Source organism: Frieseomelitta varia, unplaced genomic scaffold, assembly GCF_011392965.1.
Source record: "Frieseomelitta varia isolate USP_RPSP 00005682 unplaced genomic scaffold, Fvar_1.2 scaffold_65, whole genome shotgun sequence".
Lineage (NCBI taxonomy): Eukaryota > Metazoa > Arthropoda > Insecta > Hymenoptera > Apidae > Frieseomelitta > Frieseomelitta varia.
This window is the reverse complement of record NW_025110423.1, coordinates 54925-76126: the sequence shown is the minus strand read 5'-3', so window position 1 is coordinate 76126 and position 21202 is coordinate 54925. Positions and strand designations below refer to the sequence as shown.

General features: G+C 40.1%; 1 protein-coding gene across 14 annotated transcripts in view; it reads right to left on the bottom strand.

The window, feature by feature from the left end:
* The window catches only part of LOC122534927, an 81814-nt gene that overhangs the window by 7287 nt on the left and 53325 nt on the right, over positions 1–21202 (bottom strand). For 9 of the 14 annotated variants that reach the window (XM_043666023.1, XM_043666021.1, XM_043666022.1 and 6 more), the window contains 4 exons: positions 15643–15886; positions 12167–12387; positions 10798–11002; positions 8034–8411 (listed from right to left, as the gene is read on the bottom strand). In XM_043666023.1, coding sequence (XP_043521958.1) covers positions 8034–8411; positions 10798–11002; positions 12167–12387; positions 15643–15886 — 1048 coding nt within the window. The remainder of the gene's footprint in view (positions 1–8033; positions 8412–10797; positions 11003–12166; positions 12388–15642; positions 15887–21202) is intronic. The other 5 variants (XM_043666018.1, XM_043666020.1, XM_043666019.1 and 2 more) reach the window with 3 other exon arrangements.

Here is a 21202-nt window from a genome sequence, read left to right as displayed (position 1 = left end):
ACTAAGCTCAACGCGATTACTTTATAAAACTAAAAACTACTGTATAAAACTATAAAATTAAGTTTAAATTATATAATATATAATATTATATATAATATAAAATTATATAACATAACATATTATATAATATTAATTGAAACTAATATTCGTATAATATCTTGAATGTAATAACACTTTTCTCGAAATGAACTAGTTTTCTAAATTAAATTTCGTTAAATTAATTTAACTGTGATATCACTCGTGAAGATTTTTTTATTTTCAAGGATATGGAGATTATTGTTATACACTGACTAACAAATAAACGCAAAAAAACATAGAGAAACGAATGCTTTATTAACCGTAAGAAAAACGAGAGGTCAACCTGATCGACAGCCAGTAAAGAAAAAAAAAAAGTAATTAACAAACCATCGACAACCGTTGACCACCGAAAAGCCGATTAATCTAAGATAAAGTGTTAACAAACACGCGTGAACCTGCAGCGAGTGTTCTTACCTTACCGAACAGAAGAGAGAGACTCGTATCAAGGATTCGCTCGGGTCATCGACGAGCTTCGAATCGCCACGAAGATGGAGTTTGGGAGTTTCTCTCGTAACGAGCACCCTCGGAGGATCTCTCGTCCCTCGAAACGAACGGACGTTTGAGCTTTTGAAGCACACGTTGTTCAACAGACGAAAGAAAGTAACCGACAAGACTGGTTCTCTCCTCGTGTTCCTCGATCGGCCGTAAAGCCGGATATCCACTGGCTGTGCAAAATGTTCGCCAATAGCGAATTCACCGCCGACGGAGATGCAATGTGAAAAATTGCGAGTGATGAATTCTCTTCCAAAAACTAAAACTATTGTGTCAAGACGTGATTTTGTCACTTCTGTCACTTTATTCCACGAATGAAAGTGTAATTTCTTTTTGTTCGAAAAAAATCTTACGGACAGTTGTACCGAGAGAAACTTCGCGTTCGATGGATACCCGGCTTAAAGGTGACCGATGCTTTCAGGATTTCCTCCGTACATACTAACACCAATGGTTTCGTTCTCTTTTTTTTTTCCTTTTCCCAAGTGTACGCGAGGGGGGACAGAACCGTAATTGATCGTCAACAGGAGAGGGAGGAATGGCGAAGAACGAGAAAGAAAAGAGGATCAAGAAAAAAGAGGGAGTGAAAGGGAAGGGGAAAGTACATAACGGACGTCCTCGATTTTTCTTCACCTCTCGTCTACACTTCTCTACGTTTCTACGTGTACACTCCACTTGCACGCTTCTACACAGCTACCGGTATACTCGGTACGCTAGCTTTAATTGCGGCGTTTGCGAGCACTGCCCTCCCTCCCGTCCTCCTACCCCCCTCCCGCACCATTCAGCCTATACGCGAAAGCGCAGAAGGCGAAAACGAAGCCGAAAAGTGGCGTTCTTTTGTTCCTCGAACTTTTCTCGACTCGTTGTTTTTTTTTTTTTTTTCTTTTTACGCGCGTAGATGAGACGACGGGCACGCGCACGTGTGCTCACGCGAGCGTGCCTCGGCCTCTCGACAACTTTTATTCCCACGCCGGAAGAAATAGCGGAACAGTTTTGTTGTTGCACGCTCTATTTCCGGCTGAAAATACCAGCGTATCGGGCCGACGCGCGGATCGTTCTCGCAGAGAGACGAGCAAAAATATTACACACTGTATCTGTGTGTGACGAAGAAAGAGAAAGAAGTTGCGGCGGCGGGGGGAGGGAGGAGAAGAGAAAAAAGAGAGAGAAACGAAACGAACGAGAAAGCGAAACGAATAATAACACTTACCGTGACGGCACAGGCGGAGTGCGTCAACCAAAATTAACCTCTTGCGCTGGCAACTGACTGCGGACCGTAACGAGTGACCGAACCGTATACAACAACTCGTCGGTATACGATATCACTGGATAGAAATTATTGAGAAGTAAATAATAAATTTATTATTTGTTTTCCCTGTGCTACATTCAAATATACTTAAAACTGAGAGAATGTTGCAATTTTGGGACCAAAAAATTCTCGACGTGCGTCATTCCAACGCTAGAGGTTAGCCACTTGCGCTGGCAACTGATTGCGGACCATAACGAGCGACCGAACCGTATACAATAATTCGCCGTTTTTCGTTTCTTTTGAACTCGTCGATACGGTATTATTAGATAAAAATTATTAAGAAGTAATAAATTTATCATTTGTTTTGCCGGTGTTGCATTTAAATATACTTAAAATTGACAGAATGTTGCAATTTTGGGATCAAAAAATTCTCAACGTGCGTGTGGCACGTCATTCTAGCGCAAGAGGTTAGCCCTCTTGCGCTGGCAACTGATTGCGGACCGTAACGAGTGACCATATACAACAATTCGCCGCTTTCTTTTTGAACTCGTCGGTACGATATCACTGGATAGAAATTATTGAGAAGTAATAAATTTATTATTTACTTGTTTTGCGTAGGTTATATTTAAATATACTTGAAACTGAGAGACTATTGCGATTTTGGGGACAAAATAATTCTCGACGTGCGTAGGCACGTCATTCCAGCGCGAGAGGTTAATCGATGCTCGTTATACAGGGCGATGAAAGAGATTGAAATTTCAACGACACGTGGTTTTCACCGCGAGAGGAGAAAAGATGATCAATCAACGTAACGATCTAAAATTAAAGTTCTACGCTGTGGAGGACTACATTCTACGTCACCGGTACGTATTCTAAATAATATAATATCGTTGATACAATCTCTTTCTCTCTCTTTCTCCGATTTGCAAAAATCAGTTCTACTCGCGTCTACTAGAGAGCTTTACTCTCGCTCTTACTAAAAAAAAAAAAACCGCGTCCAAGACTTTCCTCGCTCTAAATATCGAAAATATCTCTCACACGTTGCTATACTATTCGTCGTTTCCTCCATTTCGCCGCGATTGTCGCAAGGATTGAAAAACTCTTCTTCAGAAGGAAACAATCGTTGGACTTATTGTCGTTGAATCTCGCGGATCATTGCGACCGCGTGGTCGCTGCAATAGACGCGGGTTAAGTATTTTTTCATTCTCTACTACGGCAGACATACTCGGCTAGAAGCACAGTGTTATACTCTGTGAGGAGGAACAGACGACATCTCTCGTTCCATAGGGTCGAAATTGAAAAGGAAAGACAATGGAAGAAAAAAACAAAAAAAAGAAGAAGGTAGAGACGGGAGAGCTGACGGTGTTGGAGAGAAATAGAAAGAGAGAGAAAGATTAAAAAAAGAATACCGATATTGTGATATATCGAAGAACGTAAAGGATATAATATAAAGGAGGCAGCAGCAGCAACAACAACAACAACAATAACAATAACAACAACAACGCAAATAACACAAAAGGTAAATGACAATAATTTATTGCTGTCAAGGGTAAATTACGTTCTACAAAGAAATAATAAATCGTTGGTGTGTCCGAACAATAAGTACGGAATTATGTACTTAAGAAAGGCAAAAAAAAAAAAGCACCGGCGCGCAGAACCGTGCGGTACAAAGTACAATAGAAGGAGAGAGAAAGAGAGAAAGAAAGAGAGAGAGAGAGACACACACATACGAATCTCGAGAATCGACGCGCCATAAGTAGCGAAAAGAATGACTACTTCTCGATCGTGATCGATTAAACGATCGATCGCGACAGCTTTCACAGCTTTCGTATGTATTTGTAGCTAAGGTACGATACGTGCGAACGCAAAAGAAAAAAAAGAAGAAGGAACAAAAAGGAAAAAAAAAAAAAGAAAATATGAAGAAAGAAGAAAAATATGGACAGAGAAACGATCGAAAGTTAATACGTACATAAATATGCGATGCACTTTTACCGACGGTTCTGCGAACACTGCACTCGTAATTAAAGGGAGAACAATAATAATAATAATAATAATAATAATAATTAATAATAATAATAATCATAATTATAATACATAATAGCGGTAATAATAATAATAATAATAATAATAATAATAATAATAATAATAATAATAATAATAATAATAAAAATAATAATATCAACGCGTTTGCAATAATGAACGGCGTATACGAATCATACATAAACTAATTCTCTTGTATGTATACATATATAAGTTTTCTATACGTGTCATATACTGAGCTCTCTAGCCATAGACATCATGTAAACAACTTTACAGAGTAAACATACATAAAACGCAAAAAAAAAAAAGGAAAAAAAAAGAAAAGAAAAGAATAATTACTACTGGTACTAGAAGTAATAAAGGAGAGTCTACTAACATATTACATATATATATATATATATATATATAATAAAATATATATAATAACATATTATATATATGTATATCCAAGACGGTAGGTTTCGCACAAAAATTACGTAAAGGTGTATACAGTGGTGAGGGATTTATATGTCTGTGTCTGTATACGAGGAGCAAAAGGAATAAGAAAACCAAAAAACAAAAAAAAAAAAAAAAAAAAAAAAAAAAAAAAAAAAAAAAACAAAAAAAACCAAAAAAAAAAAAAAAAAAAAAAAAAATAAAAGAAGATAAAGAATAAAAAGAGAGAGAGAGAGAGAAAAAATAAAAAAGAAATAGAGAGGAGGAGAAATATTCATGGATCAAACACAGGGAGGGTCCTTCTTTATGGAGTTTTCCAACGACGAGGGGCGGTCGTAACAAAATAAGAAAGTTTACTCTACAAAACAGTTCTCAGTTCAGTGACGATAAATAAAAAAAAGAAAAAAAAAAGGGAGAAGTAATCGTGGCGTATAAACGAACGAGGCATGTAAAAAGTCTGCCAGGACTGGTCTATCGACGTGTACAACCGGGAGACCATCTTGTGGAATGACGAAAACACATTTGAGAGCGGTACGTCGACGACGAGAATCCATAAAGCAAGAATCTACGATACGCGAGCAAGTATTTCCTTCCCTTTCCCCGTGAAACAACATCTCGCGTGCCAAGCTTCTAAAAAAAAAAAAAAAACATCAGTCTTGGCGTCGATAATTTCCATAAATTTTCGAACAGAAGACTGGTCTCTCCTATTTCTTTTTTTTTTTTTCTCTCTAAAAAAAGAAAAAAAGGAAAACGAATTTTAAAGCTTTTGGATTCAACGTCGGCGCCCGTCCGGAGAATTTTAGAGAAGAGATTAGTGTTAAAAAAAAAAAGAAAAAAAAGAAGAAAGAAAGAAAGAAAGTAGCATGTCGATTTCCAAAGCTTTGAGAGTTGCTTTCGTGTGGTACGTGCTTCAGTTTCATTGCGAAGATACGTGTGTTATGTTTCGGTGTGTTTGGGAATTGATCCAGACCCTCGAGCAGTAGTAACGTTATAGTTGGACGTTGACGACGTACAACAGCAAGCTGACGAAAACGATAAACGACATGTATAAAGAAAAAAAAAAAAAAAAAAAAAAAAAGAAGAAGAAAAGAAAAGGGAACAGATTGCAGTAATCAACATGGGCGTGAAACTGTAATCTCGACGGCGGTTTTTAAATAGAAAGTCAATGTACAGACCAGACGGTAGATCGCTCCTTACTAAATTGCGAGCCTTTGGATCTACACTTGACAATGAAAGCACTGCTAGTGAATTTTCCCTGTCGTAGGGAGTTTAATTACTGCCTTTATAAGCCATACAAAAAATTACAGGCCATCTACTTATTAAACAAGATTAAATCCAAACGAAGTAGGTTTCCGACGCTGTGACAGAAATAAAATAAAAAGAACAACCTGGCATAATTCGCGCGAAACACTGCCCCCATCTGGATGCAATCCAGAATTCCTGAAAAATTCAATCGGCGCTGCACCGCGTTTAAAATAAAACTGTATTACTATTTTAAAATAAAACTGTATTACTGTAGACTGAGACTCGTCTATCTTTATATCTCGCGAGAAAGAGACACACACGTATATATTACACTAACTCTTCGTTGCTTACGTTACTATACAATTTTCAAAATTTACCTGCAACATGGCAATCTCTACCTTATAACGTGCACGATTGAGAATAGACGAACAAAACTATTCATTCGTGTCGGATGTTCGAGCCTCAAACATTGAAGATATATGTACGAACATGTACTTTCAGCGCTACCAGTAACAGCGATAATTGCACTTACGTGATTTTTAAGAGACTAAAAGCTAACCCTAAAAGAATATAGCAAAATTTTCTCAGAAAATATATCTATCTTTCAACATTGCGTCATGCAACAATAGTCTTAACCATTTCCTTTTTTGTCTCTCTCTTTTCGTGGATATTTCATCCGATAATCCTGTCTTCTTCTTTTCCTTTTCTTCAACAATACTCGCATAAGAATAATTTACATAACAAAAAACACAATTGCAACATCGTCTTCTCGTCTCGCAGTGCCTCTCGGAGCTGTTTGTCGCTCCGCGTGAGAGGGGAAAAGAACAGCAGCAGATACCTTGAGAAGATACAAGAAACGGTGCAAAGAAGCTGCGCAACGAGAACACAGAGAACAGAGTACATGATCATCGAACGTTTGATCGGTATCTTACACAACGTACACGGTGTTCTATTCTTTTTTTATGGCTCGTAGAAAAATAAAAATTCTTCGATTCGCCGAAAGCATATATGTACATATATAAAGTGCTTCGCGAAACCGAAAGTACGCGCTCTTTGCCACAAAGTTTCGAGGGAACTTCGTCGAGTGACGATCAACAACAAGGTAGAAAAATAACGTTGCCTCGTGAGCATCGAGATCGATACGGATATAAATCATCGACTTTGGTTCGTCCAACACTCCTTCGAAGCGTGAAGAAACGCTACACCGTCACGCGGCGAAGATCGCGAGATCACGACAGGCTCGTGACGGAAACGAGTGGAATAGTTGACAATTGGAGAGCAGCCCGAAGCAGTGGCGTGCGTCACGAAACGTGATCGACGTGGTTTCGAGAGACACCACGGCCGCGGAAACACGTCAGTGAGAGAGATTTTTCGAAAGAGACCGAAAGGCCTGCTCTCTGTCCCCTGCCAAGTATCACATTTGGGATTTGCAAGTGCTCCGAGTCAAGTGGGAGAAGAGATTTTTTTTTTTTAACAAGAGGACGGAGATGCGACGAAGCAGATCTTCAACATGTTACTGCATCACGTACAGCAGTTGATATGTTTTTACAATCTGGAAATTGGAGAAAGTTACGAATTTTCAACGAGTTTTCAGCATCTGTCCTTTGATGAATTTTCTGAAGCGTCTTTCCTTCTAGATATTTCAGAGAATGGGAGTAGAAAAGCTCTAAACTATTTAGCACATTCTAGAGAGTTTGAAATCATTTTCAAGAGGCTAAGGAACTAACATTAAGTACGGAGTACTCGAGTTCTGCTAGTTGAGAGAGAGAGTTTCGAAGACAAATCGCGTACAACGTTCCGCTATGTTAATCGTTTCGAGTAACTTACGAGCGTATTTCATTAAATCCGCGTTAACGGGTATATAACTCTTACACGCGATCTTTTAAGTTTAAAAATCTGTTACCTCAGGAAATCAGCTAATTACGTATATAGTCATGAAGAAAGTTGCGAAGTAAAGCTTATCGGAGTATCTCGCTACGTACTGCAGTTACGTAAATATCTCTTCCAAACTATCATTCCCAAGTTCCTTGCTCTCCCTCCAATCATCCCAAAAACCACCAACTCTCCTACTTTCGTCCTTCAGAGAACAAACCGCGTAATCACGAATACATTACCCCATCTAATAGTCGTCGACTACAATAGTTAGCCAATCTACCAACCGCTAGACACACGCTCGAATCTCGAATGGAAACGAATGAAAACAGTCCTGGAAGAAGAGACAGTTTTTCGACTCGCCAAACAACAAACGTCAATTCACAACAGGCGTTCGATTGTGAAAGTACAGACAAGAGCGAACCACGATGGTGTTTGCTCGCAAAACGTGAATCGTCTTCGTCAGCTTCGACACGGCGGACCGCGAGGAACGCGTCGAGGAATCGTCTGGCACGGTGGAAACGCGGCCGTACGTGTACTCTGTTGGCGGGAATCGCAATTGTACATTGTGTTCTTTCACTTGTCTGATGTTTGTTTTGGGCTTCCCGCTAGGCGAGCAGCAACTCACCGCGGCGCTGTTGTTGCTGTGCTTGTTGCTGATGATGAAGCTGACGATGATGATGATGATGATGATGGTGCTGGTGATAATTGAGTGTCGAGGACGGTGATGGACAGAGGCTACCGCCGCCACTTCCTTGCTGCTGTTGCTGTTGTTGTTGTTGTTGTTGCTGATGATGATGTTGCTGTTGGGCGTCGTCGTGCGTCGGCGTCAGGTCCAAGAACAGGCCGGAAGTGGCGGAATCGACGCAGCTGCACGACTCGGTGGCGGTGGCGTTGCATCCGGGACAGCAGTCGGTCTCCGTGGCCAGGCTCATCGGCGTCTCCGGCGAATCCACCGGCCTCGTGCCGACGAACGAGCTCTCCATCCAACACAGCTTCACGCTCCCTTCGAGGAGAAGTTTTCATTTCATTAGATGCGTCACGGGGATGCGCCACTACACGCAGGGGGGCGAGCGCGCGGCGTTCTGTTCTTTCGAGCTTCTTTTACGACTTTTTACAACTATAATATACATATGTATGTGTGTGTATATGACGGAACGAAACTTAATAACGACACGGAGGGACTGGGCCGGAAGTAGCAATTTTCTAGCTATCCTCCGCAAGCGTGCTTTTGGTTTTCTTTACAAAAGAATAGACCGCGTTTCTCTGACTGTACTGTACTTTATTTTCGTTCTTCTTTTTTTTATTTCGCTACTCGTTATATTTTGCATCATTACTGACGCGATTATTCTCAAAAAATGAGAAAAGAAAAAAAAGAGACGGTCATCACTCAGATCTCTGTTAGTCAAGCTCTAATAACACGAAGGTATTAATCACAAATCAAGCCGAGCGGATATCAGCACACATATACACGTTATCAACAAACCAATGTACACGGACCAATACTGGCAACAGTTAGTGTAACACCGTAGGTGGCAAGATGCGGAGGCATTTTGTTGAGTCGCGAGTTACGTGTACACGTGTTGTCACGTGTGTCACAAAAGTATATATATATATATGTATATATCTATATGTATGTACGAGGTGGCGACAATTGGCCAGATGTACGTTATCTTCGCGCATCGTTCCCCGTTCTCTCTCGATGTGTGTTTGTTTTAATTTCGTCTTAAAGGTCGGCTTCGAGCGAATCGACGAGCGTGTACAGAGACAGAGGGGGTGTGACTGAAACTTCAGGGTGATCTATTTCGGACGTGGCACGATAGTCACACGTCGGCGCAAGGCTATCGAAATAGCAACCCAGCCTCGCACCAGGTCGGTCGCCTGTGTGTAACGCATACTTTCGTCGAGACGGCCGCGGGCGATTGAAGACCAAGTCAGAGCAGACAGAGCACATCGGTGGTGGTCGTCTGACGGAGGTCGAGAAGACGTTCCTCCCTAATTCTCGATCGTGCGTGCGCCCGCTCGCTGCTTCTTTCTCCTCCCTCGCCGTGTGATTTGACTTTCGCGCTGGAAATACACGACTCGATGACTCAAGGTTTGCTTGCGCAAACGCGAATTTACGTGGAATTCTCGTGGCAGCTTCCGCTGAAGACTCACTTCGATCGTCGAAGATCGATCCTCCGTTTCTCTGCGATTCTTTTTCGAACACTGTCAACGAAACATATTTTCTCTCTTTCTCTCGCTCTCTTTTTCTCCTTTGTAACGAGATCGATATCGCAGGTTCGAAGACAAGAGTAGTATTGTCAAGAGGCGGGAAGAGACATCTCGAGAGTACGACGAGTTTCGAGGCTGCAATTCTGCTTTGACTAAATGCTGCGAGCACGAGACTGTTCGTTGTTCTCGATCCTCTCTTCGTTTTGAACGAGCGAGAGACGACGATTTGTAAATTTCGAAACGGCACAAGACTCTGGTCGATTTCCCTCGAAGAATCCAAATATTATTAATCGCCTAAATATCGCGGCTCGTAAATCCGTCTGGCACCGTTGCAAAGTGGGATTTCCAGCTCGATCGCGACTAATTTTTACGACTGCTCGAAAAGTCTGCGAGACAGAGCGGACCGGACGAGTTGGCCGAAGAGAGGTTTACGATGTGCAACACAAGACACGTTTGTACACATATATAATACGTATCTACACAGAAGAGGGAAAAGTAGGGGTTGTTTTTTTCTCTTTTTTTTTTTTTTGAAAGGGGGAAAGAACGAGCGGCTTCTCGCGCATGTTAACGTAGAAACACCTTGAAAAGATCCGGGCGATATTGCGAGCCGGCACGTGAACCAGCGCGGCATTCGCGCAATGAATGAGCCTGCACGCGCGTGTAGGGGATACGCTACAGTTTTTTAAACCTGTCAAAGGCGGTTTTGTTGAATGGCCAGGGCTTTTGAAAGCAATTTTCGTTAGTAAACACAGGACGGCCAAGAGAACGAATAAAGAGAGGGGGGGGAGAGACAGCCAAAGAGAGTGGCTGGTAGAGCTTTGAACTAGCATGTGACAGGTATATACGTCGAATATTGTGTAGGTAAGTAGCGGCACAACGAACAAATTCATTCCGGATTGGAAGATTTAGAAAGATTAAAAAAAAAAAAAAAAAAAAAAAAAAAAAAAAAGAAAAGAAAACAAGATGTGTAGAAAGACTGGCAAGAGAAACCCGGATGAGAGGCGCAGAGTACAGATGCAGAGACAAAGAGAAGAACTTCACATCAACAGATCAGGAAAACTCAAAATTACCTTTGTCGTAGAGAGTAAAAGTAGTGATGGTGTAGTGGTGGTGGTGGTGGTGGTGGTGGTGGTAGGATGGTTTTTTTTTTTTTTTGGCAGGGGTTGTTTAGTGCTCACCTCTGGGGCTAGTCGACCTTGCTCCGCCCCTGTCGTCCCAGTCTTCAGGTCGAGGTCGAGGTGACAGCCTGCCACCTCCACCAACCTCCTGACCGCTTTGCACGTAGTGCACAATGGCCGAGGTAACCTCCTTTATCGAGTTCCTTACCTCTAGCTGCTGATTCGTTGTCTGCTGCTGCTGCTGTTGTTGCTGCTGCTGTTGCTGCTGCGAAGAGAAAATTTTCATTTTATTACATTCATTTTAAATTTTCATTATGATAAATTTTCATCAAATTGAGCAGAGTTGTCGATGATTCTCTATGAATCTAACAGTGAAATTACTCATCAATCATTGTTCGGATAATTTAATCTTTCCAACAAGAGATACGGAATTGGAACATTGTAATCTGGTGAAACTGATTGAATTAGTTGATATCGAATAATCTAAACAATTATTCTGACGTTAATTGAAGGCGTTAAAGGAATACAGGCAGAGGCGTCGATATCGAAAAATTTGATCCGACGTTAACAATTCTATAATTACAGTCGTAACAATTGGAAAATCGTCGAATAATCAATAATCTGTTCATTACGTGAATTGTAAAGCTTCTTCGACAGAGACCTCTGAATTAACCGTTCAATACCATTACCCGCTATTGCGCTCGACTCCACCGTTGCGAAAATTCAAGTTCATATAAAAATTCACTTCGCCTCGAGATTTTTATTCGAACGTGAACAGTTAAAAAACAAAAAGATACGTAAATTTAATAAAACTTTCAACACGTATGTACACGTATTCAACTACAAATTTCCAACAAAATTTTCACGACAGCGAAAAAGAAAAAATGAAAAAAAAAGAGGAGAGAGAAAAGAACACTTTCACGAGGGAGCTGCTTTCCGATAAACTGATTAAAAATTTACAAAGTGGGTCAATATTCGCGGTTCGGCCTTAAAGGAGAGGGGATGATTCGGGTAACAGTCAATTTGTTTCAGGCTGCAAAGGCCACGAGACGCGGGAACACGGAGGATTTCTGCCAGAATTTCTAATTATAGACAAGTCGCCGCATTTGCGCGCTGTCTGCGCAAATTAAAAATAAATTGAACAAAGAGAAAACTGAGGGAGGAGGGAGGGATGTAGAGGTCAGTCACGATCCGAGGCCAAAATGTCTAATCGTGGATTTGATTATTCGAATGAAATCGTTCGACAAATCGTTTCGACGATAATAGATCTGCTTCTTCGTTGCCAGTTGTGAATTTTGTCGAAAATTGTGCGGAACTGAATTGGAGAAAAAATTCGGAGGCAGTAATAGAGTTAGAAATGTTGAAGAATTAAAATGATGCGTGCGTGTGTATGTGTGTGAAACATTCTCAAGATTTCTTTGGTACGAACCTTGTTTGCTGCTTGCAACTGGGGGAGAATACCCTGAGCAAGACGTTCTGCCGGTGTTCGCGGGTTCGTTAGCCGTTCTTGGGAACGCCAGCCCAAGTATGGCTGTCGATGATTGAAGGACGACCTCGCTGAACTTGCTGGTGAACTTCCGGCGCTGTTCAGCAGACTGGTACTCCATCTTGAGAATACAGGTGGCGTGGGACTTGGACTAAGAAGGGCACCTGAACAAATTCATAGAAAAGTATTAGTATCCTAGCCGTAGTCTTGCAATTCGTTGTTTCTTTTATTATATAGACATTTTCAAATCCGAAATGTATTTTAAACTTATGCAAATTTCATGACTTATATATGGTAGCACATATATGTTTTAGCTTATATTCGTATCTAATTGTTTATCAATTTTCTGAACTCGTGTGTATTTTATTTTATTAACTTTCTGAACTCGAAGTGTATTTTATATTGTTAATTTTTTAAACTCGAAATGTATTTTATTTCATCAATTTTCTGAACTCGAAATGTATTTTATTTTGTTAATTTTCTAAACTCGAAATGTATTTTATTTTATTAATTTTCTAAACTCAAAGTGTATTTTATTTTATTAACTTTCTGAACTCGAAATGTATTTTATTTCATCAATTTTCTGAACTCGAAATGTATTTTATTTTATTAATTTTTTAAACTTAAAATGTATTTTAAACTTACGCAAAGTTCATGATTTATATATAGCAGCATTATGTTCTAGTTTATATTCGTATCTAATTATTTATCCATTTTCTGAACTCGTAATGTATTTTATTTTATTAATTTTCTCAACTCGAAGTGTATTTTATTTCATCAATTTTCTGAACTCGAAATGTAATTTATTTCATCAATTTTCTGAACTCAAAGTGTATTTTATTTTCTTAATTTTCTGAACTTAAATGTATTTTAAACTTATGCAAAGTTCATGACTTATATATCGCAGCATTATATTCTAGTTTACATTCGTATCTAATTGTTTATCAATTTTCTGAACTCGAAATGCATTTTATTTTATTAATCATCTGAGCACGAAATGTACTTCCAACTTGTGCAAAGTTCATGGCTTATATGTAGCAGCACCGTGTCCCAGTCTATATTCGTATCTAATTATCTTATTAATTTTCTGATCGAATATTATATTTAAAACAGCTCCGTACGTTTGACCTTTAAGATTGAATACTTGCCAGTAAGTGCAAGTGAAATGCTTATCGACGTAATTGTTACAGTATCGCGAGCCGGGTAAAATAGATAGTAGCTTCGAGTTTAACAGTGGTAATACCACGACACCGTGAATCAATTGGAATCTTGACTCATTTTACAGGCGCGTTTGTTACTTGATCCGGAATTGAAATGCATTACGCTGGAAGACTTTGATAGACAGTTGGTTCTGCAGGTCGAATAATACGTTGTCCGGGAACTTTTCAACGACGGAATAAAAGCTTGACAGCTGCCTTACGTTGACGTTACCAGCTCGAAGGTTCGAGGTTATCCGAGGTTAACGACGATGCTGTGAACGAAACACGTTTTCGCGTGTTCGCGTGGCTTCAGTGGTAGACGTGGTGATTTTACTCCTTTGTTCTTCGTATCAATTATTAAAGGAACTTTGGAGAAAAACGTAAAGTGATTGAAGTACCGTTGAAAATTAATTGTTGCAGAATTGTTTCTCTCTGGATGGGGATATGCGGTCTTCCACAAACAAATATTACACAATTTCCAGACTTGTAATAAACTTCCGAGATGATTTTGAAAAAATGAAAAGATGCACACTTATAATTTTTCAAAAAAAAAAAAAAAAAAAAAAAAAAAAAACTACATGTATCTGTTAAAATCAAAAAACGTTCAGTAGCATCGTTAGACGTCGTTTCGGGAAGGGTGTCTCGAGAGTGAACTGTGCCCCATTCAGATTTCCAAACCGAGGGCCAAATCCGCGTGAGCGACGCGTGTTGGCAACAGCCAGCCCTTTAACTCTGGCAATTAGAGCCCTCCCTTGACAAATCGCGTTCTCTCGCGTTAGAAGCGTCCTTGAACGTTTCTCAGCCACCCTGCGAACGAAGGGCAACCATCAGCTCTGTCGGTACTGCAACGGGTGGCGGGTTAGACCTCGACTTTGCAGACGACTACTCTGCAGGGCCGAATTAATCGAATTAACTTGCCCCGCTAAATTTATTAGCCACTTCCTATTAGCATTTACTCGGCGTAGCCAGAGAATATCCGCGAGACTATGTCGCTCACAAGAGAGAGAGAGAGAGAGAGAGAGAGAGAGAGAGAGAGAAACGGGAGCATAAATGAAATTGGCCGACACTAGGCTCTCGCTACGTGCTAATTTCGGACGCTGCTTGCCTTTTCACTCTCGGAGGGAAGACGAGGACGGGTTTGCTTGATATTGCGCCGTTTTATTGCGAATCGTTCCGAATAGAGCCCCGGCTATTGTGCCCTCTTTTCCCTTTCGTCCGTGGCATTTTCGAGAACCGCGATATCAACTTTCCGCTTGCACCGAAACCGTTTTTTCAACTTGAAGAAAAGCTACTCGTTCCTCGGGAGGGGAGAACAAAGAGTAGGGCGAAGCAACGAAAGAAACGTCGCTTGAAAGCTACAGCTTTATCAACCTCTTGCGCTGGAATGACGAATTTTTTTCTCCCAAACATGCAACATTTTCTCAGTGTTAAGTGTAACAAATGATAAGTTCAATCATTTCTATCCAGTTATATCGTACCGACGAGTCCAAAAGAAAAGGAAAGCGACGGATTATTGTGTACGGTCCGGTCACTCGTTATGGTCCGCCAGCGCAAGGGGTTAAGACACTGGAGCCAGGTGTGCCTTTATTTCTTAAAAAATGTCGCCGTTTATTTTTAATTTTATATATAGAGAATGATTAGATGAAAGCAGCAATTATGCACATACGTGTTTAAAATCTGTGCCACGCAAAAGATGAATACCAACACACTTTATATATTTCACTAAACGGTACATGTGTATTCAGCGTTTCTTTTTTTCTGTTCTTTTTTTTTTCCAAAAGCAGAATCGTTACAAAGTTATATTTCTTGCCTTTCAAGTGTCGAGAGAATCTTCTTCAGAGGATCCCTCTCAGTCAATGTAATAAAATCTCAAAGCAAGTGTCATTAAACTCTCCCGCCAGGATAAAGGCTTTCACTCGGAGTAATGCCTTTAGAAGTCCACATTCACCTCTCTGAATAATCGCGAATAAATATTCAAAAGGTATTTCGCGCAAAGTGACACGGTATCCTCCGGTGATATATGATCTTGAAACATTTGTGGCTTTATTATCTGTCCGCGGTGTATATAAGAATTCGTTAAGCGTACTCTCGAAACGTAAGGGATCATTCATTCCGTTCGTGCGTTCTATTTATTCTCATATTGTGACATTTCATTGCAATTGTGAAATGGACGGTGTAAAAGTGTAAGGTATCTCGAATATATCGATGAGACGAGCTTACCTGTAGTCGGCTGTCTATTGGAAGACGACGAAAGGGACGAGAGGGAGGTGGTTTTCGAGCCCAGAGCACGCCATCCTCCGTGTTGCGACGCGTCCGAGTGCCTCTTCAACCGGAAACCATCGCGAGCCGCAGGAGAATTCTTGTACCAATCCGGGACGTTCAGTCGTTGCAGAGATCTCTGCACTCGGAGTTCGTGCTCGCTGGGCACGCGTTCGCCGACTTTCTGCAACTCGTTCTCCGGCGGCTGTAAAGCAACGATTTTTTTCTTTTTATAGATAATCAAATAAAGAAAAAAACCCTGAGTGCACTCGATCATTTTTTTTTCTTTTTTTTTTTCCTCTCTCTCTCTTTTTCAGTATGCACTACGCTACGAAAGTGTGGAAGCAAATTAGCATTTATTCGCTAATTTCGCGTGACAAGTTGCCAACGTCCATCGAGCTGAGAATTTACATACAACCCGCTGTCGCAATCATCCGCTGTAATTTAGTCAATTATTCTTAGCAAAATACCCCATTAGACATATATCCCATACACTGAACGTGAGAACGTCGCGTCTGTGACTTCCACGTTACGCAATTTACCTGTTTCGTGCGGCGTAATCGTTGCATTTTCGTCGAGATTCTTCTCTCACGCAACCGACTACAATGAACGAGAGCAATATCTACGTATATAACGCCGTACTTGCATCTCTCGTCCAATATCAAATATTCTGCAACGATATCAGCTGATTACCGAGAAAGTATAGTACGTTCGCCTTGAGACAAAGATCGCACTTTGAATCTCTGTGCAATTTTGCAAATTCTGTTTGAGCTAACGTATATATTAATTTCGTTTCAACGAAACTTTATTTTGAAATTTAACGACAGAAGAGCATTAGAGGATATTATAGACATTACGTAAGGAGTTATAAAACTCTTTCGAAATTACGTAAGGATATAAGGTATAAGGCACATGCAACGATAATAAATTTAATAATATTTCTGTGACCCGTTTTCATAGCCATCGCTTTGACGAAAAATTTTTCTTTCTTCTTTTGGTGTAAGGGAAATATAAACATTGGATGGGCTAGAAATTGATAAAATTAGGTTCTCTCGTGCATTTTGGTGTTTCATTAAAAAAAGAAAAGTAATAATAATAGGTGGGAAGAAACTTTTGGCCCACTCTGTATCGAGTGTGGAAGAACACGTCGATCGATCGATTCTCTGATCAGAAAGATCAGAAATCTTTCCACCTTGATACAAAACTTTCGCAACTAACAAATGGCCAAAAACAGACCGATCGATGTTGCAATCGCTGGCATTCTCGGAGTTTTTGCATTCGCTATTTTAAGAAGATGTTCGACACAAAGCTAGACATTACAGATACACGGAGGGGGAGACAGAAATGTACAAATACGCGAATATAAATAATGCGAGAACAGTTTCCGAGTAGGTACACGCACACGCGCACACAGCGTTTGTATCAAGTGGGTGAATCGATGGGACAGCTAACAGACGATGGTCAAACGATGCGAAGGAAATAATCGAGGCCGGCTGAAATACCCGAGGCGCGCTCATCGGAAAGCACTTGCCGGGAGAATAACCGTTTAAAAGCGTTTTCCCAATGTCACGGAGCTTGCGTGAGAGAGCTGGGGCAAAATGATCGATCGATTTTTCTGCTGGGCTGTGAACGTAGACCGGGGGCGTAGCTCCGGTTGGATGAGGCAACGCCATGAGATGCCAAGCGTCGAAGGCCGAATGAAAGGCAAAAGAAAATCGCCGATTGCGATTGTGCGTGCGCGTGTGGGAAGCGCGTGGAAGCGGCAATTTTCAAGAAGGCCTTCAAACGGCGTTATCGTTGTGTAGGTTAAACCTACCAACATTCAATTCACTCGTACACTCATTCTCACCGTGCTTGGTCAAAACTATTTCTACTCGTGAGCTTGTGAGAAAAATTCTGGAGCCATTCATTCATTCTTTCTTCGTTCCGTGTATCTACATTTTTAGCCTGCCACGATTTTATTTATACTACATTATGTTTATGTTTATTTATATGCGTCATGTACATGTTTATGTTTATTTGCATTTTACAGTCAGAGAAGATAAGACGGTGACAAAGATCGTGGCATATTGTAACCGGGAGCAACAAACGTTCAATTGCCGAATCGTCACTAGGTAAATCTATTGCAGCTGCATTAGATCTCACGTTAGATCGTGTATCAGTAACGTTCTCCGTACAAAGTCACGGCCACACTTTCATCTGTAACGACTTTATAGTTTCAAAAATCGAGCCTTCGGGGGAATACTGTTACCAAAAAAAGAAAAAAATTGTTCAACCGATCGTGGTAAGTAAGACAGAGAAACAAGCAATGAGAAAAGAAGTGAATATTGAAAAAAATATTCATTGTGCGTGCACGATATAAGAAAAGTCGTGAGGTTAAATGGCAATGCAATAACATCGTATGTATGTAAGAAATTCTAAACGAAATTTTAATAAACGGTTATTTGATCGTGGGTAGGTTTAGCGTTGAAAGTTTTCGTACCGAGCCAGGGAGACTCTGAACAACAAGACTGGCAGGTTCGAGGAACAGTAGCTTACTCTTACAGGATATCCAAATTTAGCGACTCGTTTGTCTTAGGGTTAGATAGCGTACCTTCAGTAATCGAGATCTGTTTTTGCTCGCGATACAGCTGCGTAAACAACTTCTCATCGTCGTTCATTTTCGTGTCTAGGTTATTACACCTTTCCACCATTGTGGAAACTTCCTGTGCTACACCTACTACTCTTGGATTAGATTAAGAGTTGACGATTTCCTTCGCAGGAGAGACAACAAGACGCGTAATTGAACAAGAGAGCAATAACATACGCAAAGAATCTTGACGCTAGAACTAGCATAGAATATTTCCATCAGAGATATTAACCACTTGCGCTGGCAACTGGTCCGCGGACCGTAACGAGTGACCGTATACAATAATTCGTCGCTTTCTTTTTGGATAGAAATTATTGTGAAGTAATAAATTTTTTATTCGTTTTGCCTATTTTGTTTCACTTACTTAAAGCTGAGAAAATATTACAATTTTGGGACAAAAAATTCTCGACGTGCGTGACCAGCGCAAGAGGTTAAAGTAAAAGAAGAGGAAGAGCTACGAAATATGTGAACTTTTGTAATAACGATATGATTTAAAAATCATTTGATGACGATGCGATTTAAAGATCATTTACAGCCACCAAAAAAAAAAAAACTACAAATTGACCAATTTGACAGTTCCGGTGCAAACAGCATTTTTACGAAACTACTTTTCTCCGATAACTCTTGCTACGATAAAAAGTATTACGTAATTTATACAATCGACATAAAACGAGAGACAATACCTGACTCTTGAATACAAATTCTCCGACGTGATCTCTTAACATTTCTCCAATTGTTGACACGCTAAACAAGCTGACAACCCATTCGAAATTGATCATGGTCTTTAACCTTAACTCGATTGAAGTTCTTCCTTGTCGTATCCTAGTTCTGTCCTCGTACAATCGATGTCACAACGTGAATATGGTTGTACGTTAACTCTGGCCATTAGCATTGCCAGTGTCTCGTCGTATTTCAATTCACTTCTCACGCAGAGAGGCACAGGAATTTATTTATTTGTTTATTTTTCTAAATTTATAAATTTATCTTTTTAAAGGGTGTAACGGAAATGAAAAATTAACGAACCTTTCCCAACTCTAATTCTTTTACTAACGTTGAAAAAAAGAGATGCCATTTTAGGTCTGGAAACTTTTCTGTTTCAAGATACGAATAACTTTTGAAATTTCAATTTCTAGTAGTACAGGGTGATTCACGTAACTTGCACACCTGAAATAACTTTTGAATTATGCGTCTAATGAAAAATGATTTAATACAAAAGTTGCGTGGTTTTAAGGGAGGCAAAATGTCATATATTTTGTGGGTTTCGAAATTTTCAAGGTCACCTTTATTTTTTTTTTTTTTTTTTTTTAACTGGACCGTATATCTTTTTCATTGTAAATCGAAAAGTATCAAATTCCAAGTGAAAAAGTATTAATATTTAACGTTCTTTCGATTTATGATGAAAAATATATACGATCCAATTAAAAAAGAAATGAAGATGACCTTGAAAATTTCGAAATCCCTCAACACACGCAACAAATTCTTACGCTATATTTCACTTCCCTTGAAATCGTGCAACGTTCGTATCGAACAATTTTTCATTAGATCAATCATTCGCATAATTCAAAAGTTATTTCAAGCGTGTGCAAGTTACGTGAATTACCCTGTATGTTCACAGCCGTGCTAGTTTTCATCGATTCCGAGCAAAACGATGGAGAAAAAAAAAAAGAAAAATAAACATGCGAACGTACAGGACAAAGAGGAAATTTCTATGTCAATATAGGCAGAGGCATAAAGCACAATCAATGAAAGAATGGAAGTGGAATCGAAAGCAGAGAGACCATTCCAAGATGGCATTGTTCCGCGTGCACGGGCAGAGAAACGCGTAACGACGTGCTGCTCCCCCTGTGAAAAGGTTCGCGCGAAATTTCCATACGTGCATACATACAAAGACGCTAACGGGACCTAATGCCATCGAAAAACAAAGGACAGACAGATGAGGAACGTGCTGGCTGGCTGGCTGGCCTACGCGCGACGCGTCGTGTTCTCCTTTGATTATTAACGTTCCAGCAACGGTTCGCCATATGCGTGCTCGTGAGAACGCGAGGAGCTCGCTCCAATGGCAAAAAGTTATTTTCAGCGTGGAACCTCGCCGAGAACAAACTAACCGGTGCCGAGACCCCTTTCAGCAGCGATCAACTAGGTCATTTTTACACCATTATGTGGTATTTTTACCAGCCGATATCGCGTTTCACAAGATATTTTCCTTCTCCGTTGTTTTGTAAATTTCGTTCGACGATTATTCTCGTTGAGGCGAGCAATATTTTTCCCTAATTACCATTCAACGATACACTTCGATCGTTAATTTAAATCCCCAGCGCTGGCAACTGGTTGCGCGAACCGTAACGAGTGACCGAGAGCCGTATACAATAATTCGTCGCTTTTTTTTTTTAAACTCGTCGATATCATATGATATCACTGGATCGAAATGACTGAGAAGTAATAAATTTATTATTTGTCTTGCCTATTTTGTTTTACTCAAGTATAACTTGAAATTGAGAAAATATTACAATTTTGGGAGAAAAAATTCTCGACGTGCGTGTGGTACGTCATTCCAGCGCAAGAGGTTAACCATTTGCGCTGGCGACTGATTGAGGACCATAACGAGTGACCGAATCGTGCACAATAATTCGCCGCTTTCTGTTTCTTTTGAACTCGTCGATACGATATCACTGGACAGAAATTATTAAAAAAAAAAAAACCTTATGATTTGCTTTGCCTCTGTTACATTTAAATATACTTGAATCTAGTTAACCACTGGCAACTGACTACGGACCATAACGAGTGACCGAACCGTAACAATAATTCGCCGCTTTCTGTTTCTTTTGAACTCGTCGATACGATACCACTGGACAGAAATTATTAAAAAGAAAAACTTATGATTTGCTATGCCTG